Source organism: Mya arenaria, chromosome 6, assembly GCF_026914265.1.
Source record: "Mya arenaria isolate MELC-2E11 chromosome 6, ASM2691426v1".
Lineage (NCBI taxonomy): Eukaryota > Metazoa > Mollusca > Bivalvia > Myida > Myidae > Mya > Mya arenaria.
In genome coordinates, this window is record NC_069127.1 from 75,512,752 (window position 1) to 75,526,568 (window position 13,817).

Here is a 13,817-nt window from a genome sequence, read left to right on the forward strand (position 1 = left end):
ACATAACGATGTATTGATAATCACAAACATAATTCAAAATATATGGCTGTACCTCTGCCCAGGTCGTCTGCTTTATCCCTATATGGAACTTCCGGTTTGTTAATATATGCGATGCTGCATCTCACTACGGAGCTTCCGCTCTGATATCATGGCTTCTGTTTAATCCCTGTACGGAACTTCCGGTTTGGTATCACGGATGATGCTGCATCTCAGTACGGAGCTTCCGGTCTGGATATGTGATAATTGTTTGATAAATGTACGACACTTCGGGTCTGGTATCACGGTAAGTTTCTCAGCTCAATACCGGTCTTGTCACCCAGTCGCTGCTTGGTAACTGCACACAATATCTGGGCTGTTAGGGTAACGTGTGTCCCATTAACTCACTTGGTTAAAAAATGTTGGGTGCGATGGATCATGATGCGCAACTACCGGTCTGATGTCACGGGTTCTGCTGGATCACAACACGCAACGTCCGGTTTGGTATCGTGTATTCTGATGATTTACAACGCCTACTGTCCGGACTGGTGTCTCTGTTTCTCTTGAAAAATTGCACGCGTCTTTCGGTCTAGTTGTGCGGTTGTCGATGGCTCTTAACACAGAATCACCTAAAATAGAATCAAAAGTGTTGGTTGGTGGCAATTAATTTATCATTATTTGAAAGTAACTCGAATGATGTAATAGGAATGAAGAGATTCCATTTCATCTTCGCAAAATGTATTAGGTAAAGAGTGTCGGGATTGTGTAATACCCTGTACTCGTTTGGTAGCACCATTCTAGCCTTACTGAGACCAGAACGGATACCCTTCTGCCGTCATAGAATTAAATGTTCAATACTTTCAAATATTTTTTATTTTGATTGAAACTCATAATAAGCTTATAAATACATAACATTGTTAGCAGTTAGAACCGAATATTACTTCGTATAAAACACAATTTTATAACATTTTCAATCAAATTCATAAATAAAGTTCTTCGCAATCCGCTTCAATGTATCCGTTCTCCTGTAGTAACCTGCCATCTTTAAAACCATAAGTTATATTCTAACAACATTGAACCGTTTAGTAAGCAACACATTGCATCGTGGTCACTATCAAATTTATCGACGTAAACTTTTGCCTGTTCAAACGGTTTGGTGAGAGTATATGTCCGTCCACCAGAGGTACTTTTAAATGTCTCAATCTCAATTCTGTGTAGAGACACATATGTTGCTAATATTCCATAAAAAGTTGAAAAGAAATAAAGGAAAATATATTATTTAATTTATGTTTCCTATAGAGACGACGTTTTCGTGATATGAGCCCCCCCCCCCCCCCCCGAACAAATATTATAACTTTGCTTTCTTTTTTCTTCAGTTGATCAAAGGACATCAACCATTTTAAGAGAGACTTGTACACCTTGAATAATTAATATTTGTGTTTGTTATTGGTAATATTTTTTAAAGTATTATGTGGGTATTCCAACTGTTAATATTGATGACCAACGCCAATGAATTTTTCACTGTCGTCAGGTAACACTTTCATTCTAGGATTTTAAGTTTCAAGTTTCAAGGACTTTCCAAATCACAATATCTTCATTCTCCGAGAATTGGCTTAAATATAATTTACTTACAATTTGGATATTTATTTCGGTATTGGGTCAAGTTTATAACTTTGATTGTGCTGCGGTAAATTGACCTTTTGACCTCATGACCTTCTATGGTCTACTCACACCATATTTTAATCAACACTTGTGTCATCTGGATTGTTAACAAAAGTATTTCAGCATTATGTTATGGAGCCTTGTTGTTTATTTATGAGACGTTAACAATTCTTAATCATGGCTTTGATAACTTCAATAATCTTTGTCCGTGTCTGATTTTTTTTTTAGAACTTGCAGTATCGTAGGCTTTAGAAGATTGACTCGATAAAATATTTATGTTTTCACGTCACGTGTGACCTACATTTCAACTAAACAATGCACTCACAAATTAACCATGTTTACTAAGCTTCGCAAACTAAAAAAATAAAAATGAAGATTCAGGTGTTGAAAGTACTTTCCGAATGAATGATCCAGTGAAAAACGCTTAAGCGGCACGACTAAAAATTAAATCGCACATGTTCTAAATAAGGTATGTGTGGCATGGGTAGAGTGTCATAAAGATAAAATCGATTTGTTTGCATATCCTAGTAGGTTCATATTTGACCATACAATAATAACTGTTGATTTCATCTCAGTGAGATATTTGCAATGATCCAATTATTATGTTTGGAATGTTTATAAACGATTTGACTTGTAACTTTATAGCACAATTATAGTGAAATTGAAATGAAACAATTTAGACTTGAAACATGATTTTCGCAAAAACGTGAAAAAACGACATTGAAACAAGGTTGCATGAAAATAAGGTTGGAAATTAGGTTACACGAAAATTAGGTTACATGAAAATTAGGTTACATGAAATAAGGTGACGAAATGTTGAAAAAAGCCGACAACCGACGAACAACGACCGATCGATCACAGAACCTAATTAACGAAGAACATTTCAACTGCACTTTATGATAAGCCCTTACATGACAGCCGTTTTAGATTTTGCAGATCCTTATCAAATATCCGTTAAAGTTGCACGTTCACAGATTGAACGTTTTGACAACTTCATTATTTTTTTGTCTTGTAACGAGCATATTTTTGCGTAAATATCTGCAAACCAGTGATAAAAGACTGCTGACAAAAGATCAGATCGCAGCTGTACATATTTCCGTCCCAAAAGTATTGTTTTTTGCATTTTTCTTAAACCGTTAGTAACGGTTTAAGCAATAAAACATGAAATTGGAAATATGAAGATCTGCGATCTGATCTTTTGTCAGCAATCATTCATCACTGGTTAGCAGATATTTACGCAATTTCTATCTATCTATCTATCTCTGTTTAATGTCAACTCCTCTTTCGAGTGTAACTGACATGAACGGTGCGCGCCGGCTTGTTAGTGAAAACATTAAATCACTGATGAAGCAAATCACATCATGAGAAAAAATAAAAAAAAGTGTAAAAACGGTAAATCTGTGAGAGTGCAGCTTTAACATAGAATTTTAACTGTGACCTTCTAAAGATTCAAAACACTGTGAATTCCAGTATAGTTGTCATTTATCCCGGCCTAATGGTAGCCCATACCTGGCTTTCCCGTCATGGATAAATAGTCTGCCTGCTTATGCCGCAACCATCTCCGTACCTGGATACAGGCACCTGAAAGGGAAACAATACAGAACCTCGAGTAATATCCATACATCATAAATATCGAGGCTAATTACTACTTTACATTCAATGTTTTCTTGGTTGATATTGGGTTTAGATTGCTTGTATCATGTGCAACCGTCGTGGGCTCGATTCCTGGTTGGCCGACTTTGCACACAAGTCAACGGTGATCGAATACGGCTCAAATTGTAGAAGGCAAGTTCGAAAACGCATTTTGCTTTAATAGAAAAATTCAAACACAGTAACACGGTTTGTCTCCAGTATAGATGTTGATTGATAAAATTTGTCCTTGAGTAATGTTTCCGCTCCAATAAAGTATTGTGACGATATTCTTACACAGATCCGCAATTTGATTATATTTTTAGTTATGATACGGTGGACATTTGCTGTAATAAGATGTCAATGAAAACGCTTTTAAAATGACAAGGCGGAGGACGAAAAACAGTTGGAAACTGATGCAGTATTAGCCAAAGTTTGAACAACTGAGTCATCGTTTAAGCCTTGTTTAGTGAGCATATATACGCTTCTATTTAATGACATAACATTTAAGTAAATGCAAGAACGAAAACCTGTAAGTGCGACAATAATAACATAGCGAACCACGGAAATCCAGTTGCCAACTAATGTCGCACTTTAAAGAAGTTGGGAGTAACTGATTTCACGCCTGATATTTATATAGTCTACCACCACAGCATAGTGATCTAGATCTGATAAGCGCTTGCGGAGGCAGCTCCGCTCATGAATGTCACTCTAAGCCACCTAGGTCCCTGTCGCTACCTGCACATAGAGTTCTGGAGAATATTCGGCTCAGATTTCTAGAAGGCGTCGAGCGCGTGTCCACCCAGGTTGAGCATCAGAGGTAATCCACTTACAAGAAAACCCGAACAAGCGCTACCAAATCTAGACAACCGTTCCATAGTAATAGTTTACATTAAAGTGATGTAATTTAACGCAGTATTGTGTTATAAATTCTGCAATAACATATTAAAATTTAGTTAACATGAAATGTCCACCGATATCTCGTGTATGCTCTGCATTCGCGTGTTTTTATTATGGTTTTGAATCACAAGAGCCAACAAATGCTTTGTGAAATGTTTAAAATAGAAATGATAATTTTTGCAGCTTTATTTCACTTATAAGCATATGGCTCCAAAAAAGAGCAGCACTAACACTTCAAAAACTTACAGAAAAACACTATGTACAATTTTGTATTGTAACAATTAATATAAGAAAGTATACAACTTAGCTGGTTTCTTCGATTTCTGCTTCATCCAAGTAATAAGCCAAAACTGCTGGTACTGAAAATGTTAAAAATATAAATGAATAAATGGTAAAGGTTGAGTAATCCCTAACTGATGGACTACCCTCAAGTTTTATGAAACACCTACAAAAAATATTTCTAAACTGAAAGGAACATTGATTGATTCGTACATTGGTTAAAATCGCTCACTCTTGGGTTATTGTGGTGATAATTGCTACACAGTGTTTAACATTCACACTTACAGTAGGAAATAACGTGTTTTCGTTACTTTACCAGCGGCAATTTTCATAACGTATTCCTTTCACTCAAAACCGTTTCTTCCTTGAAGAATGTCTGGGCCGTGATCACAAACAGTTTTATATCTGAGTTGAGACTCCGGTGGTCAATCTGCAAAACTTTATTTCATTGCAACTTTCTTTCTAGTTAAATATTGATGATAAAAGTTGCTATTTTTTGTAACCCTTTGACATGATGTTATTATATATATTGCATTTCGAGGGGTGAATGCGAAAAGGTTCTAAGTGACATTAAATAAAGAAGAAGATAGAACCTTTTCGCATTCACCCCTCGATTTATTAACGTGAAGTTAGCAGCATGGCAGCAAAGCAGCAATCTGGTCTTTCTGATGTTACTTCTAGTAGCTAGCTGCTCTTGCTGCTGTTACTTCTAGTAGCTAGCTGCTCTTGCTGCTGTTACTTCTAGTAGCTAGCTGCTCTTGCTGCTGTTACTTCTAGTAGCTAGCTGCTCTTGCTGCTGTTACTTCTAGTAGCTAGCTGCTCTTGCTGCTGTTACTTCTAGTAGCTAGCTGCTCTTGCTGCTGTAACTGCTAGTAGCTAGCTGCTCTTGCTGCTGTTACTGCTGGTAGCTAGCTGATATTGCTGCTGTTACAGCTGGTAGCTAGATGCTATGCTGCCGTGCTGACAACTGCACGCGCATATAACATTTGCTATGTTAAGTCCCAAAATGTGAAAAGAGGTTCTTTGTTAGTTCTTTGAAAAAGTCTTTAAGGCCGGAACGTCATTTACATTTATTTTTTTGTAAAAAGAATAGAATTCAGACGATTTTTTAAAATTTTATAAAAAAAGTACTTAACTGAGTCTAAGTCTAGACTCGGACTTGAGACTGTTCGACAGATTTCGTTAAATAAAAAAAATGCACAGACAAATAATGTTAATATAGTAACCATAATTTTATTTGTATATGATATGTGTAGGTCGACCCTTTAATGACCCCATTTAATGGCCTTTACAAATACATGTATATACACATTTAACGCTGCATCATTTACTAACCACACGTCAACTATTAGTTGTGTGTGACCTACGCATAATGTACCGAGAGAAATGATGATGTAACTTCCTTTTCCTCTTCTCTCAAACGGTAACACATTTTTTCCTCCTCCAAAATTCGATTCTGTTTAGCCATTTCTGCAATCAATCTTCTCTCAAGTACTTCTGTATTGGTAAATGAAAACGTTAAACGAAACATTATCTGTATATGTTAAACAATAATCGTTAATTATCATTTTTTTCGGCATAGGTAATCCTATGAATATGCACACCACGTCTCGTTTGGTTATCGAACCTCATGAACATTTATAGGTTAAATGTATAAGGTTTATAAAAGTGAGTCATTAATGAAATATAATATAATTAAAATTCCCACTAAATCATTTGTGGAATTCCTGCTGATTTATACATATTATTCTCATTGAGAAACCATACCAGTAGGCGAGTAGTTCTCGGACACTTTTAGAGGTTTTATCGATAAAGTATCCTTATTTTAAAAGATATATGATATTCCAATGGTTATAACAAACTTCAGCTCTTCTTCTATTGAAATAATGCAAAATCAAGTGAACTTGAACAATTTAAGTCCATTCTCATAGGCTCCGAATGTGGTGCTCAAAAGGGGTTACATTTTAGTTCGATAGAAGTAGTTCTCGGACACTCCCTTAAATGATAAACAAAACCGGGAAACATGCGTTGAAGTAATTTTTTTAATTTAAAATATTTAAAAATGGAATTTTCAAACCAGTAGGTAATATATATTTTATTATTTTTCATTAAAAACTAATCTAATTGTACATATATACATACACCATGAAGCTCATAAAAATGAAATAAATGGTATCTATTTTTAGCACATGTGTAATGTAAACGCTTGACTTAACATGAATATTTTCGTAAATGCAGAATGTCGTCTGCGTCAAAAAAGAAAGTATACCGAACTAATAGTTTAACCAAACTTTTGCCCGTATTTTAAGTTGTGCTTTTTGCGCATGCGCACTAAAATTGTGATTCCCAGCGGAGGTAAAATGTGATTTTGTAAACAACTTGAAACTTTTGGAATTTAACGTCTTATATTCCTTACCAAATGAAAATATTTGGTACCTGCTGAAACTTTTCAAACACCTGATTGATTTAAATCAGGTGCTTGATATGTAACTTCCAAAATGAGGCGAAAATCGCGAGTGTCCGAGAACTACTAGTGTCCGAGAACTACTCGCCTACTGGTACAGGAACAAAGATGTCGGCCATTCTCCGTTATGGGAAAATACCCAGGGATACGTTTAATGCAGCCGCACACAAGGCCAACAGGTCGAGTCGTTTGGCGGCCAAATCACGCGGGCAGGCGTCGCAGACGGCTCCCGAGGCACCAATCACGAGGGCTTCGCCGACAACTCCTCCGCCATTGGCCACAGCGTCATCTGCTTCGGCCAGCACGGAGGTTCAAGGTCAAGGGCCTTCACATAGGTTCGCCGGTTATAAGGCCCTGATCGAGGCCGGGACCAGGATTTACTGTATGAATTTTAATGTCATTAAGAAGTACACTCTTGAAGTGAGCGACTGATTATTCAATATTCTGTTTGGCTTTGTCATGTTCATGTCCGGTCAATTTCTTTCTGAGGCATTGGCCTAGTAAAATAAGGCCACAATAGTTAACCACATGACACACAGGCCTGTTTTTTTTGTGACATAGAAAACCGCATGTTTGTACATTTCGCCAACAAGCGCAAGCGATGACGTCATGATGCGCAGTAAATTTTATTCACAGCATACATCAATAAGTATTTCAATATAACGTACTTTAAGTGTTATTTAAGGAACTTATTGCTGGATTGATGTCATTATCGGGGTATGAACGCAGCTGAGCTGGTTAAAGTGTGCGGAATCCGAACTGCACTTCTAAATATAGAGATGCACGTCTAGATTAGATAGTGGTGTACCTTTTAATTTAGGATACACTTGCAAACTTATGTTCACTGAAAAGTATATCTACTTGTGACATATTCGTATTAGTGAAAATTACTGTGTATCAGGGCTTTGTGCGCTTTGGAGATTTCATTTGAATATTAAGGAATGAAAAACAAAACACAGGTTGAGTGAGGCAGAGTGACCTTAATGTCCCCATTTCAAAATTATTAATAACATAAGAGAAGCGCTTCGTAATATAATACTCTGCTTTGTGTTTTTTTAGGATAAATTGTTAATATAAGAACAATAATCTGTACTACTAGACAATTGATGACAAAACATGACAATATGATTGACCAGATTTAAAGATACGGACGGCTGGAACCCAACAAAATGTTGATTTATGCTCAAATATTGTCTGTGAAGTCCGTGATTTTGAATAGCGTTAGTAACGTGATTCAACAAAAGTCTAAAGATAAAATTATCCCTCCCTTTTTGTAAGGGTCCTTGTGGGCGAGCGGTTTGGGTGTCGGTTTTCTATTTGTTCTTGACTGTATCTTCGTGGGTTTGCTCCCCGCTACAACCGGGTTTTCTTATACTTTAATTGTGTTTTTTTAATGCAATTCCGGTATCAAAGACTAAAATAATTATAATATAAAACCTTGAAAAAAGAATAGGTTCAAAAACCTGAGCGAGTCCCTTAAAGTCACGCAATATTCATATCCATTGTTTTATGAATACTTATCATGCAAAATTGATGTTGATTTGCGCTCCTTGACTGACGGACGACCGTTGTCATATGACGAAAAACACAACAAAACGAATTTTGCATTTTGATATATTGCAGAACCGCTGTATGGCAAATACAAATACGAACTGCCAGCATTTTGGCGTTTCAACCAATAAGTACGGCGCGTAAAACGTCGATCAATATGGATTTTAAAACTGCACTCTCACAGATTGAACGTTTTGACACCTTTTTTGTCTTGGAAGGAGCAGTTTTTTGCGTGAATATCTGAAAACCAGTTATAAAAGACTGATGACAAAAATATTTCCTCTCAAAAATTGATGTTTTATGCATTTTTCTTAAACCGTACCGGTTTAAGCCATAAGACATTAAATTTGGAAAGCAAATATGAAAATCTCCGATCTGATCTTTTGTCAACAGTCCTTCATAGCTGGTTTGCAGATATTTACGCTAATTTCAAGACAAATTTCGAGGCTAGCTGTTTAATAATAGTTTAATTAACTGTCATGGTTGCCAAAATATATCAGTAGGATTAGAATTTGTTTGCATCAGAGAAAGATAATTGAATGATCTATAAACGCAGCAACACTGTAAGATGTCTCGTAAAATATCAGATTGGGCTTGGCAGCTGGTTTCCATGATATCGATCCTTGATAAAATTAAAATAAATCCAGAAATCAAACAATTTAGTTTATGAATTAGATAAACACATTTGATCAAATCTGACATCCCATTCCAAATTACCCTTGATAATGGTCTCAATTGTGGCCGTAAACATTGTAAATTGTCACTATAAATGTTATGGTACAAACCGACATTACTGGAAACAAATTACGAGCAATATATCTTTTATTGTTTTTTTACGTAGACATTTAGTAAAATCAGGAATTATTTATTGTGAAAGAATATCTGTAATTTATCTTCCCGCTGAAGTATTAAGAATTTGGGCACCAGCTGAGGTCGAGTATGTGAAACAATGTGAGTTTGCACTTATGCATTTTGAACAAACGCAAAAGAAAATACTGTTCCATGCTTAAGAGTGATAATATAAGTACATTAATTCTCATATCAGAACGGTAACAAGTAGACGGAAGCTTAACCATGCAATAACTAGTATGCGGATGAAATTACAACAGTATTCATTTAAGTTATTGCACGTTATCCTTGACAACCTGGGTAGTATTCAGTTACTTCACCTGCACTTATAAATAAAACTATATCATGTACATGGTCAGTGACTCGGACTGTAGGAACCAATAGCATGCTTATTTTATTAATGTTTAGCAATTGTATTAAAGAAGTTGTCGGACGAATATGTGAGATTTCAATCATTAGCTTACTTAAGAAAAAAGTACGTAGGGAGCAGAAGCGGCTCCATGACTGAACGTAACAGGGGGCGTGACTTGGGGGGGGGGGGGGGGCAACCTTTTGACATGCACCCCTCTCTTAGAACCGAAAGTAAATGGCATAAAATGTTTGCATGGGGATTTGGGGTTACTTCATCAAGAAAATTTTAACAATTTGAAGACGAAAGTTATGCATTTAAAGCGTATTTTTTCCCCGATATTGACATTATAAGTAAGCTTGGACGATTTTAGAGGGGGCTCGCGCCGGATGCGCCCCTTCTTTAACTGCAAGTGGGGCGTATATTCTGTCTTGTGTTATCATTGAACCAGTATCATGACAGATTAAATAAAGTAGTTTGTGCCATGAAAACATAGGTAGGGTGACTCGTGTCTCGGGTTATTGCCGAGTATTGTTGTTTATCTATAGTCCAATTTAATGTTTAATTTCCGCTAAGTCGTTATTGACAGGACTGTAATATGAAGCAAATATATTAATGACATTAGACATGTGTAATTGATGAATGTTCGTGTCAAAAATACGAGGTTTCCCATTTCTATGAAGTCATTTTTTTTCATTTTTTTGTGGATTTGAGGAAAATCTAAGACACTATTTACAGGTTTCCGTGAATCTCGTCATTCAACTTTTTCCGTGAAACTGAGTTGAAATCCCGGGGATATGTGTATCCCTGATCGGAGCTTAACCGTGTAAAGAATAATGCGCGGACATATTTAACGTTGCTATTGACAACATGTTACACAACAGCAACATCTAGAATTTGCAATTTTTGCTTCAAAAATCTTAATCATAAGGGAGATAACTCTTGTACCTCTAGTAACTTTAATTCCTTTTCGGTAATTCTTCGCTTGATTTCCTTAATTTGGCGCTCACATTCATTGTTAGAATTTAAGTCTCGGGAACGGTCGTCGATTATTTTTACCCTCCCTCCCGCCCTTCATGCACTGTATTATATTGTAATTTTATCTTTTATTTGTAATTAAATGTATTATGCTTTAATTAATATTTCCCCGATTTAAGGGTGATTTGGCTGCTTTTGTTCTGTATCATATGTGTGTAATAATTATGTAGCCTTTTTTCGGCCAAAATAAAATATATATTCATATTATTGTTTTAATTACTCCCGAAATAATTATACACTTATGCACTGAAGCGCAAGGATGCAGTATTTATTACATACAGTAATACTACCCGAACCCAGCAGTCAACGACTTACTGGTTTGAAGGCCCACGGATCAAAGCCCAACAAGTAGTTCACTGGAGTGTTATACCTGTGTACGAGATTTCATCCTCACACATGTCCTAACTTTTTTAAAACGACAAACACCATGTGTGTCAGCCTCATCGGCGCCGGCTTCACATTAAAAACTACAGAGGAAACCCATAATATTAGTATAGAACTTAGTTTATGACCTTCTATTTGCTATTGTTTCATTATGCAGGGGCGTAACTGAGTCATTTTGAAGTGTACTCCAATAATAGGGGGGTCCGGGGGCATGCCCCCCCCCCGGATTTTTTTTTTGGAGGAGGAAGCGATTTACTGGCATTTCGTGACTATTCAGAAAAAATCAAAACAGATTAAATATACTGTTTCTCTGATACGCAGTACATATTATTAAACATAATTGATCTCATAAAATTTCCCTATTGTGTCTTTCTCAAGCGACATTAAGATTTAAACCTTGAACACAAAGGCAAGGCGTCTGTTTTGCTGGTTAGCAAACTTGTCGACAACGCGTTCGGCACTGATTTCTCTGTCTCTGTATACATTCATGAGACCAAGACCTGACAGGCGCTCAGTACCCATCGTACTTCTTAGGTATGTCTTGACCCTTCTCATTACCGAAAACGACCGTTCGGCTGTTGCCGTAGACACCGGCATGACCATTAAAAGGGTGAGACAGTGTCGTATGCTTGGGTAAAGGGCTTTGCTTGCAAGCGTAATTGATTCCGCTAGAGACGCCGGGGCAGCTGGACGGTTTACCGCCAACGTCGCGTCCGTCCACCACATACGCCACCGCTCACACTCGCGGACAAAAATGGTTTCATCCACATCTAGGCATGCTTGGATGGCTTGGTACACGTCATTGATACTCTCCCGGGGAAGACCGTCATTCTGAATCTACAAAAGAACGCAAATGTTGTGACATAGGTTTTTTATTCATTAAATAAATCAGTTTACAATAAATCATATACCTGATTTAGCAAACAAATCCAAGGATGTATATGTATGTTAAAAGATACCTTCAATGGAAGAAGCTTTTGGGCACAGAACCGACCATGGCCCTGCATCAAGCGTGTTTCTAATTCTACCAGCAAGTGGTCGACGAAAGGCAAATACATGTTTCTCTTCCAAAATTCGGACGTATTGCCTGGGGCGTTCGGTCGAATTTGTTGACGCCATAACGTCTGGGAGCGGCGGGTATGACTTCAACGTCACCAGCAATGTCCACCGCTTTCTGAAACAGGCTGTTCCAGACTTCATCGTCATTTCTCTCCGCCTGAAAGAATTAGGAGTCGTAAGGCGCTGCGGATATTATAACGAATTATTATGTACATGCTTACACGTGTGTGCTGAATATTTAAAATTTATCATTTAAAATGGAAAATAAAATTTACCTGAAGAAGAACCATAACGACCCGTGTGTCGTTAGCTGCATGAAGCAAGTCACAGTCCTTCGCCTGTAGCATGTTAGACAGTGGAACTAGGGCTGACAAAAGATGTTCAATCGCCACCAGGGTCACAATAAATTCGAAATTCGTAACTGACAATTTATGTACCGCAGCCTTCGTATCCCCTTCATCGGCAAGTCGGTCGAGTGTCGTTACCACGGTCCTACAGGATACAAAAAAGTATGTCCATGCCAGTATGGTGTTTGGATAACAATAAAACAATATTTACGCAATGATTTCATTTTCGACTGTATAATCAAGATTGTTTTATACCTGTATGATACAAGGAATGTGTGCAAAGCGTCCGCACGTGCTGACCAGCGAGTCTCACAAAGTGATCGGAGTCGCGTTCGCTCCGCCATGCCTTCCCTGCTGACATCATCTCCTGCAAGCGTTTCTTGGAATTGAAGTAAGCGTTTTGCGGAATAATTTAAGGCGAATGCCACCTGTTGCACCGTACTCAAAAGGTTTCTGGCATGAACCTCTTTGGATGCATGGATGATGGCGAGGTTCAAACAATGCGCTTTGCAATGGGTGTATATCGCCTCTGGTATGAGGGATCGAATCCTCGCCTGCACTCTACGATGTATGCCCGACATATTGCTGGCACCGTCGTACCCCTGGTCACGCATTTGATCCGTTTTGACACCTTAAAACGAGTTATGATAAGCATTGTAGAACGTTTTTTAAACAGTAGGTAAGTTTTATTCGTTTTTCTGCTATTTTAATCTTTTAGCAAAGACCCTAATACGACATTACATAAGATAAAAAGTGTACGACACATGAAAATTGCATACAACACAAAAAGGAAAAAGTTTTCTAAAGGGTGTATTTTTATTCTGTATGGAATTTTCACTTGTATAATTAATCTAAATCCGACGATTATATAAAGATCATTTATGCGACTACATAATTTATGTGTTACAGAACCATGAAATACTTTCAATAGTTTTGCATACCTAATTTAGTGATGTTTTCAATGAATGCATTAGCTAATGCCTCTCCAGTGGTAGACTCGCATTGGGAGAACCCGAGGAACTCCTCGTGTATCTCGTCACTCTCTGAATCTACAAAGCGCACACATAGGGCCATCTGCTCCATTGTGGCAGCGTCCGTTGCCTCATCCGCCATGAAACCAAATACGCCAGCGTCGTTACACCTCGCAACGATATCGCGACTTATAAGTTGGCCACAAATACCTATCAGATCATTCTGAATCTTGGGCGATGTATACCGGGTTCTAGGGTCACCATTTACCAAATGATCATTGAGAGGCTTATTATGTTTTGCCTGGAAATGCAACAGCGCTTGGAAATTGCTTGATGACTCATCATGACCCCTTAGCGCA

The 13,817-nt window shown here is 37.5% G+C and overlaps 1 protein-coding gene across 1 annotated transcript; it reads right to left on the minus strand.

The window, feature by feature from the left end:
- Window positions 1-12,165: 12,165 nt before the first annotated feature.
- On the minus strand, window positions 12,166-13,561 carry LOC128238046 (zinc finger MYM-type protein 1-like; the record flags this gene model as incomplete). Its single annotated transcript, XM_052953613.1, has 4 exons — window positions 13,429-13,561; window positions 12,743-13,118; window positions 12,416-12,632; window positions 12,166-12,297 (listed from the first exon to the last, which is right to left on the minus strand). Coding segments are annotated over exons 1-4 (858 nt in total), but the record flags the coding sequence as incomplete, so codon positions are not given.
- Between the last annotated feature and the right edge of the window lie 256 nt (window positions 13,562-13,817).